Source organism: Dendrobates tinctorius, unplaced genomic scaffold (assembly GCF_039654945.1).
Source record: "Dendrobates tinctorius isolate UK_male_01 unplaced genomic scaffold, ASM3965494v1 ptg000045l, whole genome shotgun sequence".
Classification (NCBI taxonomy): Eukaryota; Metazoa; Chordata; class Amphibia; order Anura; family Dendrobatidae; genus Dendrobates; species Dendrobates tinctorius.
In genome coordinates, this window is record NW_027361713.1 from 7,570,568 (window position 1) to 7,589,625 (window position 19,058).

The 19,058-nt window shown below is 45.0% G+C and overlaps 1 protein-coding gene across 1 annotated transcript in view; it reads right to left on the bottom strand.

The window, feature by feature from the left end:
* ITPR3 (inositol 1,4,5-trisphosphate receptor type 3) overlaps positions 1 to 19,058 on the bottom strand; it is a 580,258-nt gene that overhangs the window by 77,148 nt on the left and 484,052 nt on the right. Inside the window, exon 47 of the mRNA XM_073575604.1 lies at positions 15,470 to 15,583. Coding sequence (XP_073431705.1) covers positions 15,470 to 15,583 — 114 coding nt within the window. The remainder of the gene's footprint in view (positions 1 to 15,469; positions 15,584 to 19,058) is intronic.

The window sequence follows — 19,058 nt, forward strand, 5'->3', positions numbered from 1 at the left end:
TAGCGATTCTGAGAATGTCTTTTCGTGACATATTGGGCTTCATGTTAGTGGTAAATTTAGGTCGATAATTTTTGCGTTTATTTGTGAAAACAATCAGAAATTTGGCGAAAATGTTGAAAATTTCGCAATTTTCAAATTTTGAATTTTTATTCTGTTAAACCAGAGAGTTATGTGACACAAAATAGTTACTAAATAACATTTCCCACATGTCTACTTTACATCAGCAAAATTTTGGAAACAATTTTTTTTTGTTAGGAAGTTATAAGGGTTAAAAGTTGACCAGCGATTTCTCATTTTTACAACAAAATTTACAAAACCATTTTTTTTTTAGGGACCACCTCACATTTGAAGTCACTTTGAAGGGTCTATATGGCAGAAAATACCCAAAAGTGACACCATTCTAAAAACTGCACCCCTCAAGCTACTCAAAACTACAGTCTAGAAGATTATTAACCCTTCAGGTGCTTCACAGGAACTAAAGCAACGTGGAAGGAAAAAATGGACATTTTAATTTTTCCAACATAAATTTTCTTTTAGCATCATTTTTTTCATTTTCACATGCGCAACAGGATAAAATGGATCCTAAAGTTTGTTGGGCAATTTCTCCTGAGTACACCGATACCTCATATGTGGTCATAAACCACTGTTTGGGTGAACGGCAGGGCTCAGAAGGGAAGGAGCACCATTTGACTTTTTAAATGGAAAATATGCTGGAATATTTAGCGCTTGCCATGTCGCGTTTGGAGAGTCCCTGTGTGCCTAAACACTGGAGCTTCCCCACAAGTGACCCCATTTTGGAAACTAGACCCCCCAAGGAACTTATCTAGATGCATAGTGATCACTTTGAACCCCCAGGTGCTTCACAAATTGATCCGTAAAATTAGAAAAGTACTTTTTTTTTCACAAAAATTATCTTTTAGCCTCAGTTTTTTCATTTTCACATGGGCAACAGGATAAAATGGATCCTAAAATTTGTTGGGCAATTTCTCCTGAGTACACCGATACCTCATATGTGGTCATAAACTTTTTGAATGAAAAATTAGCTCCAATCGTTATCGGACACCATGTCGCATTTGGAGAGCCCCTGTGTGCCTAAACACTGAAAACCCCCTACAAGTGACACCATTTTGGAAACTAGACCCCTTAAAGGGAAGGTGCCGCAATTTTATATAATTTGCAAAAAAAAGAGTAAGTAACAAAACATGTTGTTTTAGCAAATGTTGTACTAACTAGGATTTATGGTTTGTTTGTAATAATGTTTTAATGTAGCCACTGGGCGCTGCCATCTTGATTTGCAGATCTGTGGAGGACTCATACAGTCTGCAAATATGGCCGTCCCTGGACATAGGTGACTGCGGTCGGCTCCCGACCCCACCATGCAGCCTCATTAGCAGTGAAATGGGCACGCCCCTGTGGGCAGCACCATTCACTGCTGTAGGTGTGGCTGGGCGCCATTTTACTGTAGCCCAGTGCTATCTGCTGAGCTCCACTTTCTGCACCGTGCTTCCTGCTCCAGCTCCACTGTCCTCCTGCTCTCTCTCCGCCTCCTCACACACACACAGCCCCAGTGATCTCTGGTAATCTGACACCTTTGCTTTTATGAGAGCTTTTATGGCTGTCTGAGGACAGTGACATATACAGCCCATAGTCTAGTGTATAATTGGGGGGGGGGGGTGGAAGTTTCACCAGTGTGGGCATATCTGTAATACTGTCTCCTGTGATACTGCCTGCTGAGCCATGTATCTAATCCTCTCCTGTGTGATACTGCCTGCTGAGCCGTGTATCTAATCCTCTCCTGTGTGATACTGCCTGCTGAGCCGTGTATCTAATCCTCTCCTGTGTGATACTGACTGCTGAACCGTGTATCTAATCCTCTCCTGTGTGATACTGACTGCTGAACCGTGTATCTAATCCTCTCCTGTGTGATACTGACTGCTGAACCGTGTATCTAATCCTCTCCTGTGTGATACTGACTGCTGAGCCATGTATCTAATCCTCTCCTGTGTGATACTGACTGCTGAGCTGTGTATCTAATCCTCTCCTGTGTGATACTGACTGCTGAGCCGTGTATCTAATCCTCTCCTGTGTGATACTGTCTGCTGAGCCGTGTATCTAATTCTCTTCCGTGTGACACTGCTCTCCTGAAATACTGTGTGCTGCTGTCACTCTGCTCCCTCTACCATATATCTCCCTCTGTGCCCCCCATAGACCAGCACACTGCTCTCCTGAAATATTCTGTGCTGCTGTCACCCTGCTCCTCCACCATATATCTCCCTCTGTGCCCCCCATAGACCAGCACACTGCTCTCCTGAAATACTCTGTGCTGCTGTCACCCTGCTCCTCCACCATATATCTCCCTCTGTGCCCTCCATAGACCAGCACACTGCTCTCCTGAAATATTCTGTGCTGCTGTCACCCTGCTCCTCCACCATATATCTCCCTCTGTGCCCCCCATAGACCAGCACACTGCTCTCCTGAAATACTCTGTGCTGCTGTCACCCTGCTCCCAGAATCCTTGCTGCCTGCCATCCTCGGTGACCGAAGACCCCATTCCTCTCCTCCGGTCCTGTCCTGGCGATGTGTGAAAGCGAGGCGACAGGGGCCTGATATATGGAGGAAGGAGCAGGGTGACATCAGCGCAGAGTATTTCAGGAGAGCAGTGTGCTGGTCTGTGGGGGGCACCCTGTTCAGTGCCAGGGATTGTACATAGAGCGCTGTGTTTTATACACATGGATGGACCGTCTGCTTGTCTGCTCCACAGAAATCCAGGACACATTTCTGCTGATTGGTGACCTGTTCTGATCCAGACTTTACATGAAAAGACAGTCAGTAACTTTGCAGGCCCCATCAAAATGGCTGCTCACTGTGTTCCTAGATGTCATCCTCTCTTTTCCCTTAGCAAACACCCAGAAGGGGAGGAGAGGAGTGACACCACACCCATATCAGCAGATTCCGCCCATACAGTGTCCATTTTAGGGCATGATCATATATCAAAATCAAACATCATGGACACTGTATGCCCATAATTACTGCAGGACAGTAATGTGAGCTAGTTGTACACTAGGTTTTTGTGCCAAATTTCAGTATCTGCTCCCCCTAGTGTTAACAAGTGGAAATGCCAAACTTTTTAAAATTATTTTTCATATTTTACAAAATTAAAAACAAATGATAATATTTTTTAAGAAAATGTAAACATTAATTCTTTACATTTTTTCAATTGCTGAAAAAATTTTTTTGGGATGGCACCTTCCCTTTAAGGAACTTATCTAGATGTGTAGTGAGCACTTTGAACCCCCAAGTGCTTCACAAAAGTTTATAATGTAGAGCAGTGAAAATAAAAAATATTTTTTTTTCCTCAAAAATGATTTTTTAGCACGCTATTTTTTATTTTCACATGGCTAACAGGAGAAATTGGACCCCAAACGTTTTTGTACAGTTTGTCCTGAGTACGCTGGTACCCCATATGTGGGGGGGAACCACTGTTTGGGCATACGTCAGGGCTCAAAAGGGACGTAGTGACATTATGAAATGCTGACTTTGATGGCATGGTCTGCGGGCGTCATGTTACATTTGCAGAGCCCCTGTGTGCCTAAACAGTAGAAACCCCCCACATGTGACCTCATTTTGGAAACCAGACCCCATAAGGAACTTGCCTAGATGTGTGGTGAGCACCTTGAACCCCCCCAAGTGCTTCACAGAAGATTATAACGCAGAGCCATGAAAATAAAAAGTCATTTTTTTTCCTCAAAAAATGATTTTTTAGCTTGCAATTTTTTATTTTCATAAGTGTAACAGGAGAAATTGGACCCCAAAAGTTGTTGCCAGTTTGTCCTGAGTACGCTGGTACCCCATATGTGGGGGGAACCATTGTTTGGGCACACGTCAGGGCTCGGAATCGAAGTAGTGACGTTTTGAAATGCAGACTTTGATGGAATAGTCTGCGGTCATCGTTACGTTTGCAGAGCCCCTGATGTGCCTAAACAGTGGAAACCTCCCACAAGTGACCCCATTTTGGAAACTAGACCTTCCAAGGAACTTATCTAGATGTGTTGTGAGCACTTTGAACCACCAAGTGCTTCACAGAAGTTTATAATGCAGAGACGTGAAAATGAAAAAATCATTTTTTTTCACAAAAATAATTTTTTAGCCCCCAATTTTTTATTTTCCCAAGGGTAACAGGAGAAATTAGTCCCCAAAAGTTGTTGTGCAATTTATTCTGAGTACGCTGATACCCCATATGTTGGGGTAAACCACTGTTTGGGCACATGTTGGGGCTTGGAAGGGAGGGAGCACCGTTTGACTTTTTGAACGCAAAATTGGCTGGAATCAAAGGTGGCACCGTCGCGTTTGGAGACCCCTGATGTGCCTAAACAGTGGAAACCCCTCAATTCTATCTCCAACCCTAAACCTAACACACCCCTAACCACAACCCTAACCCCAACACATCTCTAACCCTAATCCCAACCCTAGCCATAACCCTAACCCTAACACACCCCTAACCCTAATTTCAACCCTAACCACAAGCCTAACCCTAATCCCAACTCTAACACACCCCTAACCCTAATCTTAACCCTAATTCCAACCCTAACCCTAATTGCAACCCTAACCCTAATTGCAACCCTAACCCTAATTCCACCCTAACCCTAATTGCAACCCTAACCCTAATTCCACCCTAACCCTAATTCCAACCCTAACTCCAACCCTAACCCTAATTCCAACCCTAACCCTAACCCTAATTCCAACCCTAACGGAAAAATAAAAATAAAAATATTTTCTTTATTTTATCAGTTGTACCTACCTATGGGGGTGATAATCTGGGGGTTTATTTACTTTTTATTTCATTTTGATCACTGTGAGAGTGATCAAAATTAAAGAATGGAATCTGCAGCCAGCAGATTCGGGCGGGCGCACTGCGCATGCGCCCGCCATTTTCCAAGATGGCGATGCCCATGATCTGGACCCGCGGGACACCGGGAGGGACATGGGGACTCAGAAGGTACCGGGGGGGTGAGGGAGGGAGCGGAAGCTGGCGGGGAGCGGAGGGAGGGGGGGGCAGATGATGACAGTGGCAGCAGATCGCCGCTGTCATTCAGTGGCGGGGGGGCGATCGCCGGTGGGGGGGTCGGATCGGTGTCACCAGCCATGTCCGATGCTACTGCAGAATCGGCCATGGCTGGTTTGTAATATTTCATAAAATTTCATTGATGAAATATTACTATCGCTCTGATTGGCTGTTTCACTTTTAACAGCCAATCAGAGCGATCGTGGCCACGTGGGGGCGAAGCCATGCCCCCTGTGGTGAATTACAAAGCCCCCCTGTATCTGCGGGTCAGGTGACCTTTCATTGACCCCGGTCACCCAACCCACTGGGGGGCTTTGAAGTCATGACACAGGGTATGCGTCATGGGTCGGATTGGCACCGACTTTCATGACGCATACGCTGTGTCACAGGTCGGGAAGGGGTTAAAGGGAACCTGTCACCTGTTTTGGCCACTATAAGATGCAGACACTGCCTTTCAGGGCTTATCTACTGCATTCTATAATGCTGTAGATAAGCCCCCGGTCCAACCTGAAAGATAAGAAAAATAAGTTTTATTATTCTCACCCGGGGGTGGTCCAGTCCAATGGGTGTCGCGGGTCTGGTGCCTCCCATCTTTTTGCTATGACGCCCTCCTGCTTTCTTCATCGCTACCTGGCATTGCGCTGGTGCACAGGTGTACTTCTCTGCCCTGTCGAGGGCAGAGCAAAGTACTGCAGTGCACAGGCGCCGTGAAAGGTCAGAGAGGCCCAGCGATTCTGCACTGCAGGAATCTACTACGCCCTCAACAGGGCAGAGAAGTACGCTTGCGCAGGAGTGCGATGCCGGGGAGCGATGAAGCAAGCAGGAGGGCGGCGGCGCAAAAAGATGGGGGGCACCGGAGCCAGACCTGTGACACCCATCGGACCGGACCACCCCCCTGGGTGAGTATAATAAAACTTATTTTTCTTATCTTGCAGGTCGGATCGGGGGCTTATCTACAGCATTCGACTCTGCAAAAACTCTTACTGTTTCTCTTATTCATTCTCTTCTGAATTATTGTTACTCTCTACTAATCGGTCTCCCTCTTACCAAACTCTCCCCTCTCCAATCCGTCCTGAATGCTGCAGCCAGGATCGTATTCCTCACCAATCGTTATACCGATGCCTCCACCTTGTGCCAGTCCTTACACTGGCTACCCATCCACTACAGAATTCAGTATAAACTTATTACCCTCACCCACAAAGCACTCCATGCCTCAGCACCACCCTACATCTCCTCCCTCGTCTCGGCCTACCACCCTACCTGTGCCCACCGTTCTGCTAATGACCTGAGGTTAACATCCTCATTAATCAGAACCTCCCACTCCTGTCTCCAAGACTTTTCACATGCCGTGCCGATTCTTTGGAATGCACTACCCAGGCTAATACGATTAATCCCCAACCCCCACAGTTTTAAGTGTGCCTTAAAAAACGCATTTGTTCAGACTCGCCTATCGCCTCAACGCACTAACCTAAATATCCCTTTGTGGCTCATTTCAAAATTTTTTACCATATCCAGGTTCCTCGCATCATGTTCTCACATGCTTTTGGCATTTAATAGCCTTCTGTGTCTGTACTGTTACATATTTAGACTGTTAACTAGTTCATGCAGCAAGAGGAACACCTTTTTCTTACACTAGGGATGGTCCAAACAATAAAAGCAATTGTTACCATCCACCTTTCATGTCTCCCCTTTTCCCTTATAGATTGTAAGCTTGCGAGCAGGGCCCTCATTCCTATTGGTATCTGTTTTGATCTATGTGTTTATTGCTATGCTATGCTGTAATGTCTATTGTCTGTAGAAGTCCCCTCTATAATGTAAAGTGCTGCGGAATATGTTGGTGCTATAGAACTAAAATTATTATTATTATTATTATTATTATGCTGCAGATAAGCCCTGAAAAGCAGTGGCCACATCTGACAGAGGACAAAACAGGTGACAGGTTTCCTTTAATCATTTAACACTGGAAAAACTCCTCACAGGGAGATAACAGGATAAACAAAGAGTACAAAGGTAAAACTAAATAAAAGTCAGTTAACTAAACAGTCTCTTGTTAAAGGTTTCACTTATCATGACTTTGCAGCCTGTCACTCTCTGAAGGCCCCATAGGTAGCAGAATGCCGGTGGTGTTCAGTGTCTGCTGGCGTCCTTGCCTAGCACACGGTCCTTCTTCTGGTGGCAGCGGGCGGTCTCTTGTTTTCCCAGCTGAGCCCCTAGTCCATATATCTGTGGAGTAAGAGAGTAGAGCTCTCCACGAGATTCCTTTCGGCGCGGGTTTCCTTGAGCAGCTGCCGTGACCTGAAGGGCTGCGCTGCAATGCTTTACCTGGCATGCGCCTCTCTGGATATCTGCCGACACAGGACGTTGGGACTGCGAGGCTTCGTCGATCGCAAGCTCCCCTGTGCACCTGCCACTTTTGGCGAGTCCCACTATGCCGCCCTTTCTCTTCACGCCGCAGACTGACACTCCCCTCACAGCAGTTGCGGTCTGCACTTCATCGGCGTTCTGATGGGAATGCCGCTTCAGTTGCTGCGCAACCCATTTTAATTCACACTGACTGGCCACGTCCCATTCACCCTGGTTACTGGCTCGCTCCGGCTGCAATCTCGTTCCCCCCAGGAACAGGAGGATCGGCCCCAGCAGTTCCGAACCCGACGTTTCAGCAGCTGTAGCACCCAGTCCTCCCTTCTATATCCCCGCCTTTCTTTACCTCGCCATTCCACGGGCGAGAGTTCTTTCACCAGTCGTTCACACTTCTCGACTTCTTGGATAATAGTCTGCCAGATAAACTGATCTTACTTGTAGCAGGAGGCACTCCAGCTGTGGTTGGCTCTGACGGCGTAATTTGGCCTGACCTGTGGGCGGTAAAGCGATGCTCTTACCCAGTGGGTCTACTGCTTTAGCGCTTTCCAGCGTGGGCGACTCAGTGTTCATCTCCCCAAGTGGGGTAGATGGCACATCATTGAGGCTTAGGCACGGAGCTAACATTCCTTCTTCTTCATCGAAGTCGGGGACCAGAGCTGGGAGCACCTTCCTGTTTTTTTTCAACTCTTCCCCCACTTTTGGGTTACTTGGACAAGCAGGGCCGCAACATGCTACGATGGACAACTATAGTGGGTGCTTCCCCCTCCTGTTCAGGCTGAACTTCGTACACTGGACCATTAGGACCAACCCGTCGTATCACTCGGTGTGGAGTTCGCTCCCAACAGCTTTCCAATTTTTCCCGGGGCCGCTTATTCCGGACCAAGACTCGGTCCCTGGGTCTCAGAGCTGTCCCGCAAATAGGTGGTGCCTCATGGTGCTTAAGTTACTGAAACTTCGTCTGAACCACTAGACGGAGAGTCTGCAATCAGTGCTGATGTTCCTTAACCCAAGAGGATACCCCTGTCCAGGGGTAGTCATCCTCTGGGTCCAGTTCCAGCTCTGTAATCTCTTGTCCTTTTTGCCCGAACAACAAGGTGTACGGCGTAAACCCGGTCGTGCTGTGCACTCGGTTGTTGTACACCCACACCAATTCTGCCACAAACTCAGGCCACCATATATTCCGGTCTTTTTCCAAAGTACGTAACATCTGGATTAATGTTCAATTGAAGCGTTCACAGGCCCAATTCCCTTGAGGGTAGTAGGGAGTAGTTCTGGACTTCCCAATCCAGTACAAATGGTACAGTTCTTCCATAACTCGTCCTTGGAAGCAGGTGCCTTGATCAGAGTGGATCCTTTTCGGGCAGAAGTACACATGGATGAAATCTTGACAAATAGCCTGTGCAGCTGATTTGGCGGTCTGATCTCTAGTTGGAGTTAGCACAGCAAACTTGGTGAAGTGGTCGGTCATCACCAGACAATGTTCATAGCGAAGATGTGCTTGTCCTACAGTCAGGTAGTCAATCATCAATACTTCCAAAGGAGCAGAGGTCACAATGGTCTGTGTTGGGGCCCACTGTTCTGGGGGTTTAGCCAGCTCACAGCTTCTGTATTGTTGACACGCATCTTCCACCTCATTCCTCAGTCATGGGTGATACACCAATTTCTGTAGCCACCAGAACATTTACTCTGCACCGAAGAGAGCCCCTTGCTCATGAGCCTCAGTATTCACAATCTTGATTGATTTCTCCAGGAGTACTACTTGCCAAGTAACTCCTTCTTCTTGCAACAGCTGTACTTTCCGATACAACAATCCATCTCTCCAGCAGAGGTTTTCCCATTGTTCCAGAATCCTCAGGGCACCTGAGGACAGTGCATTCCTCTCCCTCGGACTAGGAAGTTGTTTCAATGCCACCCACTGTCGCAGCTGGGCAGTCTCTTTGTCCATTTGTTGGAGTTGGCTCCAGTCATCTCGGTTCCAACCTAGGACCTGATCTTCAGACTCTTCCTCGATCTGTCCCTGCATCACCAGTGTGGACAGGAAGACAGGTTTTGGCATCCAGGAATCTCTTCTGCCTCAAGTTCCTTATCTCGATCATGGCCAGGACTTTTGTGCGTCACCCTGGAGAGTACGTTGGCATGAGTATTCTTGGCCTTGGCCTGGTAGACAATCAGTGAGGGCCATTTTCAAGGCTCGAAAGGCTTCCTCTTGCTGGTCTCCCCACTGGATGGTCCGGTTCTTCAAGCTGGCCGACACTTCCTTCAGCAGTTCCAGCAAGGGGTTTGCTATACGGGTGAAGTTTTTCACAAATCGCCAGTAGTAGCCAGTAAGCTCTAGGAAAGCCCGTACATCTTTCACTGTCTTAGGAGTGGGCCATTCTTGCACGGCCACCACTTTCTCTCATGCAGGTCTTATTCCTTCACTCGACACAATATGCCCCAAATACTCAATTTGCTTACGGAAAAGATGACATTTCTTTTGCTTCACCTTCAGGCCATGATTCTGTACCTGGCTCAACACTTGTTCTAGCCGCTGTAGGTGCTCCTCAAAGGTGGGCGCCTAGACGATAATGTTATCACAGTAGATCAAGGTAGCTTCAACATTCAAATCTCCCAAACATCGCTCCATTAAGCGCTGGAATGTCCCTGGAGCGTTAGTCAGTCCAAAGGGCATGAGATTGAACTCAAACAGTCCCATGGGCAGTACAAATGCTATTTTCAGCTGGTCATGTTCTGCCATTAGCACCTGCCAGTACCCGCTGGCCAGATCAAGGGTGGAAAAATACTTTGCCTGTCCCAGGACAGAGAGGGACTCATGAATTCGGGGTAACAGATAAGAGTCACGCACAGTGCAAGGGTTCAGCCGCCTACAATCGACACAGAACCGCAGAGTCCAGTCTTCGGACTAGCACAATAGGAGCCGCCCACAGACTCTGACTCTCTCGTATTACTCCACTTTGCAGAATGTGAGCCAGCAGCTCCTTTACCTCCTTGTACATCTGGTGCTGCACTCCCGATAGCAATTTCATGAGTGATGGTTTGAGTGCAACAGAGGTCATCTTCATGGCGGGCAAAAACTTCCCGATAGCGCTCCAGTACATCCTCTACTTGCTGCACTTGTTGATGTGATGGTCCTGTCAATTCTGCCCGCATCCACTCTAAAATTCTACGACCTCCTTTCTGGCTGCCAGGTGGAGACTCCAGTGTGGCTGCAACTGCTAGAGTCCAGTGATCCCCTCACACAACGGCTAGAGAATAGAGCTCTCCACGAGATTCATCTCAGCGCGGGTCTCCTTGAGCAGCAGCCATGACCTGAAGGGCTGCGCTGCAATGCTTTACCCGGCATTCGCCCCTCTGGTTATCAGCCGACACCTGGATGTTTGTACTGTGATACTCCATTGATCGCACACTCCCCTGCGCACCCACCAGTTTCGGTGAGTCCCTCGCTATGTCGCCCTTTCTCTTCACGCCGCGGCCTGTCGCTCCCCTCACAGTTGTTGCGGTCTGCACCTCATCAACGTTCTGGCGGGAAGACCGCTTCAGTTGCTGCGCAACCCATTTTACTTCACACTGACTGGCCACCCCCCTTCACCCTGGTTACTGGCTCGCTCCAGCTGCAATATTGTTCCCTCCAGGAACAGGAGGTTTGACCCCAGCAGTTCCAGACCCGACGCTTCAGCAGCCGTAGCAGCACAGTCCTCCCTTCTACACCCGCACCTGATCGCCGCGGCACTCAGCGTGAGGCCATGCGATCGGTGCACTGTACTAGTACTGTGGTTTGCGAGAACGCACCTCCCGCACAGCTGTACTAGTACGGCGCATGTCGGGAAGGGGTTAATATTTAATTTAGCTAAATATGGAAATTTCATTTGTTTTTATTTTGATAAAGCTTTTGGCTATGTGCACATGTTGCGGAATACTGTGGAAATTTCTGGGGGAATTCCGCATCTCCCTGCCGGGGGAAATACTCTAGAATTCTGCATGAGTATTTCCCACGTATTTCCCGGGATAAACTAGCGTTTTGCAAGCGTAATTAGCTTGCAGAATGCTAGCGTTTTCCAAGCGATCTGTAACATCGCTTGGAAAACTGATTGACAGGTTGGTCAAACTTGTCAAACATAGTGTTTGACTAGTGTGACCAACTTTTTACTATTAAGGCTGCCTATGCAGCATCAACAGTAAAAAGATATAAAGTTAAAAATAATAAAAATAAAAAATCGTGTTATTCTCACCGTCCCACGCAGCGTTCCCGATCCTCGCGATGCTCCCACCAAGTCCCGTTCCCAGCGATGCCTTGCGACAATGACCTTTGATGATGTAGCGGTCTCGCGAGACTGCTACAGTGTCGCGAAACCGCTACTTCATCAAAGGTCATTCTCGCAAGACATCGCTGGGAACGGGACTTGGCGGGAGCATCGCTGAGGCCTAGGGATGCCAGAAGGAGAGAATATCACGATTTTTTATTTTAATTCTTTTTTTTACAGGACTATGGTACCCAGAGCCTGGAGGAGAATCTCCTCTTCTCCAGACCCTGGGTACCATCAGCACATTTTCCACTTACTTTGCGCATGGTGGCCATAGCCACATGTGGAAAGTAAGCGGAACAATGCTTTCCTATGTGTGCGGAATTCCTGCGATTCCGCACAAAGAATGAGCCAGCTGCGTATTTTTCCGCGATGCGATTTTGCCGCGGGAAAATACGCAGCATTAGCACAGCATGTGCGGAATGCCATTGAATACAAAGGGTTGCTTATTTTATGCATTTTTGCAGCGTTTACGCCGTGTTTTCGTGACGAAAAAACACAGCAAAAATGCATAAAATCCATGGGAATTCCGGACGTGTGCACACAGCCTTAAAAATGTTTTAAGTAGGGACTGAATTTTCAACAAACTTTGCAGAAATAGGTGACTACACTGATCACTACAGCTGTGTAATTTCCTCCATGCTGCTGATTTTATTTGTGTGCTAAAAAAAAAAAAAGGATCCCTCTCTGTGTACTAGTAGTTGTATGTCAGAGATCGTAGGAGCTAATCTCCTACCACCAGCTCAGAGTGGATTGTAAATTAAGATATAGAGCCTGCAAAAACAAAACTAATGAAATTGCAGAATAATAGTCAAATTCTGGCCAGTAATAGTGTTTCCTCATGTAAATACAGGACAGCTTACTTTGAAAGGTTATTTGAAAGTACAGTTAATCTTTAATTTTTACATTATCATTTTGTTAATTTTTTTTTTAGAATAAATAAAAAAAGTAATACAATGTATTAATAGCAATACAACAGATGAAGCGTCGGTTCCAGATCTGCTTTTTAGCACAAGATGGATTGTTCATTCGCAGAAGACACTATCAGCAAAAATCCCAAACAAACATACATGACAATGTATTGGAATATACATTGAACCTGTAAAGAGGAGATACTATTTAGTTTTTCACAGTAAGAAAATACTCTGTAATATGGGAGCCAGACAGTTTCTTGAGGGGAGATATGTATCATCGAGGTTGGAAGCTTCGGTGAAATAAGCGCAGGAAAGCAGACTCAAGCATGTATAGTTCTGAGAGAGTCAGTAGGAAGGATCAGGGCCAAGTTTTACAAGCCATCAAAAAGATAGCTGGGAATGACTGCTCACATATCTCACGCCGGAGACGTGGTATGGCACATAAAATGGAGACTAGACTTCTCATTCAGTGTCTGTGACTGTAGCTGTGGAGACCTCCAGTGTGCTTGTTAAAGGACACTGACCTGAGCGGGCTAACCTGCAATACTGTATGGACTATTTACTTTGGTTTTTTTCACCGTGTGCTGGAAAAGGCTGTCTTTTGTTTGCTTATGCTGAGTGGTTTATGAAGTCTTTAATAAATCAGCCCTGACATTTTAAATAAATGCTTCCTGTGACTACCTCAACTGCAGTAGATGTAGAAACACTACATCTCTCATACATAGTATTGCAGTCTCTGTCTCACTGATGGGTTATAGACCCTTTATTCTTTATGTCCTGAGTTTGAGTACCAGTATTGACATGCTGAATCTGAGAACTGTCTAATTTTTTAAACTTCGGATTCAAAGGTTCTGTGGTAAAAAACATCCTCTATTATACCATTGCTAAATTTCTTGTTATGAATACTTGTACTTTATTCTTGTGAAACGCATACTTGAGAATGGTTTAGAAGTCACAACAGATATTTACAAATCTACATGAATCATCAGATTAAGGAAATGTTGATGTATTAAATTTCCTTAGCAGGATTGTGATTGTTCACATTAACTGACATGGTCCTCTATCATTCACCTTACTGGATTATGCTCGCTCTGTCTCAGCTGCTCATTTAGGCTAGTTTCACACTTGCGTTGGGCAGAGCTGTGGAGGGCTGCAGACTTCCTCCATTAAGCCCCGCCCACTGCCGCACCTCTTCCATTCAGCTACGCCTACATCGGCATGCGTCTTGCGCATCTATCTTTAACATTGGGTACGCAGGCCATGTGAATGTATGCGGATGCCTCCGCATGCATCAGTTTGATGCTGCGCCGAACCGCAAAATGTTGCATTGTGTTGTGGTCGGCGCAGCATCAAAACAACGGATGCGGAGGCATCCGCATACATTCACATGGCCTGCGTACCCAATGTTAAAGATAGGTACAGTGGGCGGGGCTTAACGGAGGAAGTACGCAGCCCTCCGCTGCTCTGCCCAACGCAAGTTTGAAACCAGCCTTAGTTGGTCTATTCGTAAAATGAGGCAAAATTCTGGTGAAAATTTGTGGGACAAATTTAGATTTTACTAAATTTATGAAAGGAGCTCATGCTATTGATGAATATGGTGGTGAGTTTTTATACTGTTTAATGGAAGTCTGACTTGACTAAAAATTAAACGGCTTTAGTAATTCTTCTTTATACGATTTCAAACCAACTTCTGGGTCATAATGGTATTAGTCACTATTCACACAACCATGTTTCATGTATATGTTCTAGCTGTGTTTTCATGGATAGAATACCGTATATACTCGTGTATAAGTCGACCCATGTATAAGTCGACCCCCCTAATTTTACCTCAAAAAAACTGGGAAAAATGTATTGACTCGCGTATAAGTCGAGGATGGGAAATGCAGCCTTAGTGGGAGACAGCAGGAGGCTGAGAGAGACAGCGGGAGGCTGAGAGAGGGAGAGGCAACTTATGACAGGCTAACAAGCCTTTCACTTTATTGTTTTTTTAATACAGTATTTCATAACCTCATAGCAGGCTCCGTACGGGCCGTGCTAGAGGAAAACCCAGCCACCCACCTCACCTCCGCTCTTTTCAGCACGCAGCTGCGTATGAGAATCAGAGCAGGGAGGGGGTGGGGGTGGGAATGCAGGCCAGAGGAATTGAAAGTTAGAGCTGCGGAGCCGGAGGGGGAGGCGGGCCAGAGCGGCCAATTGCATTTCTCCTAAGTTCTCTGACTGGTGATTCACCAGTCAGAGAGAAAGCTTCAGCACTGCAGAGCCGGAGGGGGAGGCGGCCCAGAGCGGTCAGAGCGGCCAATTACATTCGTCGTACCTTCTCTGACTGGTGATTCACCAGTCAGAGAGAAAACTACAACTCTGCAAAGCCGGCGGGGGAGGCGGGCCGAACCGCGGCTACTCATAAAGAAGACATGGCGCCGGAGAAACGCAGAGGACATCACCGTGTGCTGGCAGTGTGCTGGCCGGACTGCCGCGTCCCCGCAACACCTCCCGAAAAGTAAGTTTGACTTAAAAACTTGCTTGACTCGCGTATAATTCGAGGGGGGTCTTTTTCAGCCCATTTTTTGGGCTGAAAAACTCGACTTATACGCGAGTATATACGGTACATATTTATGCTATTCTATTGGTGCATTAAAAAACAAACACATGTCTAAACTTTGGTCCGGTCTGTGAACTAATCTCCCAGGCGTCTATGAATGGGTCTGTGATGTAACGGACAGCATGCCATCGGTGTCACATCCATCTACTTTATGATAAAATTCAGATATGTGAATGGGGCCTTATCATAGATAACTGTCTCACAATTGGGTATTATGAAGTAACATTCTTACCTCAATCTGTGCAGTATGTTTGGCATAGTATACCAGAGGGTCTTCTTTTTCTTCCTCTACTGGGGCAGTTTTTGACTTCAACATTTGTGTCAGTTGCTTATTATTTAGGCTAAGCTGTAAATGAAATAGCCAAAATTATGTCCTCTTTAAATCAAAACCCAGAGTGGAAAGTAATGGTTAGTGTAAACCCTCTAGTCTTTGCATTTTTTTTATTACATAACTATTTGTAAGATGAAACTCTTTAGGGAGACATAGAAGAGAAATATTCTTCCAGACTGCGGTGTTCCTGGAAATCATAAAAATAATCAGTCACCCTTAATGAATAGTACTATGTACACCATGGACAAGTGTATGTAACATGATTAGCTCAATAATAAGGTTTTGCCTGCATTTGTACTATATACATATCAAAATAACTAGATAGTTCTGAAAATGTAATATACCTGATAAGGTTTCCCATACCTGCTGTATACTAAGCATTTTGAGTTACTTTTCCTTGGATTTTACATAAAGACACCTTGTAATTTATGCTATGTAAAAATATCTTTAACGAGCTACTCTAGTTCTCCATTAGAGTCTCTAAAAGTTTTTGGAACCCACTGTAACAAGTAATAAATGTCATTGTGGATAATATTCAAATTAAGGGAACAATTGATAATGTACAGTCAAATGTAAAAGTTTGGGCACCCCTATTAATGTTAACCTTTTTTCTTTATAACAATTTTGGTTTTTGCAACAGCTATTTCAGTTTCATATATCTAATAACTGATGGACTCAGTTATATTTCTGGATTCAAGTGAGGTTTATTGTACTAACAGAAAATGTGCAATCTGAATTTTATCAAAATTTGACCGGTGCAAAAGTATGGGCACCTCAACATAAAAGTGACATTAATATTTCATAGATCCTCCTTTTGCAAAAATAACAGCCTCTAGTCGCTTCCTGTAGCTATTAATGAGTTCCTGGATCCTGGATGAAGGTATTTGTGACCATTCCTGTTTACAAAACAATTCCAGTTCAGTTAAGTACAAAACAATTCCAGTTCAATTAAGTTTGATGGTCGCCGAGCATGCACAGTCCGCTTCAAATCATCCCACAGATGTTCAATGATATTCAGGTCTGGGGACTGGGATGGCCATTCCAGAACATTGTAATTGTTCCTCTGCATGAATGCCTGAGTAGATTTGGAGCGGTGTTATCCATCCCCTGCGTAACTTCAACTTCGTCACTGATTCTTGCACATTATTGTCAAGAATCTGCCGATACTGAGTTGAATCCATGCGACCCTCAACTTTAACAAGATTCCCGGTGCCGGCATTGGCCACACAGCCCCAAAGCATGATGGAACCTCCACCAAATTTTACTGTGGGTAGCAAGTGTTTTTCTTGGAATGCTGTGTTTTTTAGCCTCCATGCATAACGCCTTTTTGTATGACCAAACAACTCAATCTTTGTTTCATCAGTCCACAGGACCTCCTTCCAAAATGTAACTGGCTTGTCCAAATGTGCTTTTGCATATCTCAGGCGACTCTGTTTGTGGCGTGCTTGCAGAAACGGCTTCTTACGCATCACTCTCCCATACAGCTTCTCCTTGTGCGCTGTATTGTTGACCGATGCACAGTGACACCATCTGCAGCAAGATGATGCTGCAGGTCTTTGGAGGTGGTCTGTGGATTGTCCTTGACTGTTCTCACCATTCTTCTTCTCTGCCTTTCTGATATTTTTCTTGGCCTGCCACTTCTGGGCTTAACAAGAACTGTACCTGTGTTCTTCCATTTCCTTACTATGCTCCTCACAGTGGAAACTGACAGGTTAAATCTCTGAGACAACTTTTTGTATCCTTCCCCTGAAAAGCTATGTTGAATCATCTTTGTTTTCAGATCATTTGAGAGTCGTTTTGAGGAGCCCATGATGCCACTCTTCATAGGAGAATCAAATAGGAGAACTACTTGCAAGTGGCCACCTTAAATACCTTTTCTCATGATTTGATACACCTGGCTATGAAGTTCAAAGCTCAATGAGGTTACAAAACCAATTTAGTGATTCAGGAAGTCAGTAAAAAGTAGTTAACAGTGTTCAAATCAAGAAAATGATAAGGGTGCCCATACTTTTGCACCGGTCAAATTTTGTTTAAATGCAGATTGCACATTTTCTGTTAGTACAATAAACCTCATTTGAATCCAGAAATATAACTGAGTCCATCAGTTATTAGATATATGAAACTGAAATAGCTGTTGCAAAAACCAAAATAGTTATAAAGAAAAAAGGTTAACATTAATAGGGGTGCCCAAACTTTAACATATGACTGTATGATCAGCAGCGGTCTCATCGATGCCAAGAACATGGGTTCTGTATCCTTAAGAGTTACTGGAGTGATAATTTGCATGTATGACGACTCTTCAATTCACTTCTGTGGAACTATGGGAATGGTAGTGCACATGCATGACCACCGCTACCATAGACAGTGAACAAAGCTGTGGTAACACAAGCGTATAACCTTTCCATTTATAAAGAAAACATGGGGGCCTCTATTTTTAGAATCAGTTGAGTTCCCAGAGTCGGACCTCCGCTGATCATACATTTATCTTGTGAATACGTGTATTAAAAATAAGCATACAAAAGAAACTTACATTAGCTAGTGTTATCCTACAAAGCAAAGAAGGCAGACAAACTAAAGAAAAAGCTCCTGCACCTTTTTATTAAGTTTTTCTGAATGATAAGTGCACTTCACGAGTATCAGAGTTAACTGCACCAACACAGTAAAGTTTAATGTTTAAGGTTTGTAAGTGAATCTGAATTATTGATGCTAATTTCCCTTGATAAAAAAAACACAAAAACATTTTAAATCTATTTAACAGTTAATATTTTAATGTGGGCAAGTTTCATTAATTCTTGCCCTTAATTATGTTATTTGTTGTCTGGTTTGTGGTTATCTCTGCTCATAAAAACGACTGCAAACACTTAAAGGGGTTGTCCACCCCTAATAAAATTTTTGCCGAATTCTAGCGCTATAAATTGTATACACCAATAGGATTTGGCTTGTAGGTTCCAGCGGTCATCTTATGGCCACAAGTAAGCAATCTGCATAGTTGGGTCACAAGCTAAGGCTCAGCCAGCTCTCTCAATATTAGTAACACTAATTACAGTAACCTACCAACTTGAGTCTCACGTGCAGACTGGAGACTCGGTGATAGGCCAGCTAGAGTCTCAGAAAATTCTCCTAAGATTATATCCGAAGAAGCGGTTGAGTCTCTATTCACATAGGTGTCGTCACGTGCCGACTAGCGTCTCAGTGCTTTTCGCAATAGAACACAGGAGCTGCTGACTCTATAGTCACACAGTTGTCCTCACGTGCCAACTAGAGTCTCAGCTGCTTTTCTCAATACAACACAGAGAAGCGGCTGACTCTCTAGTCACATAGTTGTTGTCACGTGCAGATTAGAGACTCAGTAGCTTTTTTCAATAGAACAAAGAAGCGCCTGAGTCTCTAGTCACATTGTAGTCGTAAAGTGTGGACTAGAGTCGAAACTACTTTTCTCAATACAACATAGAGAAGCGTCTGACTCTAGTCACATAGTTGTCATCATATG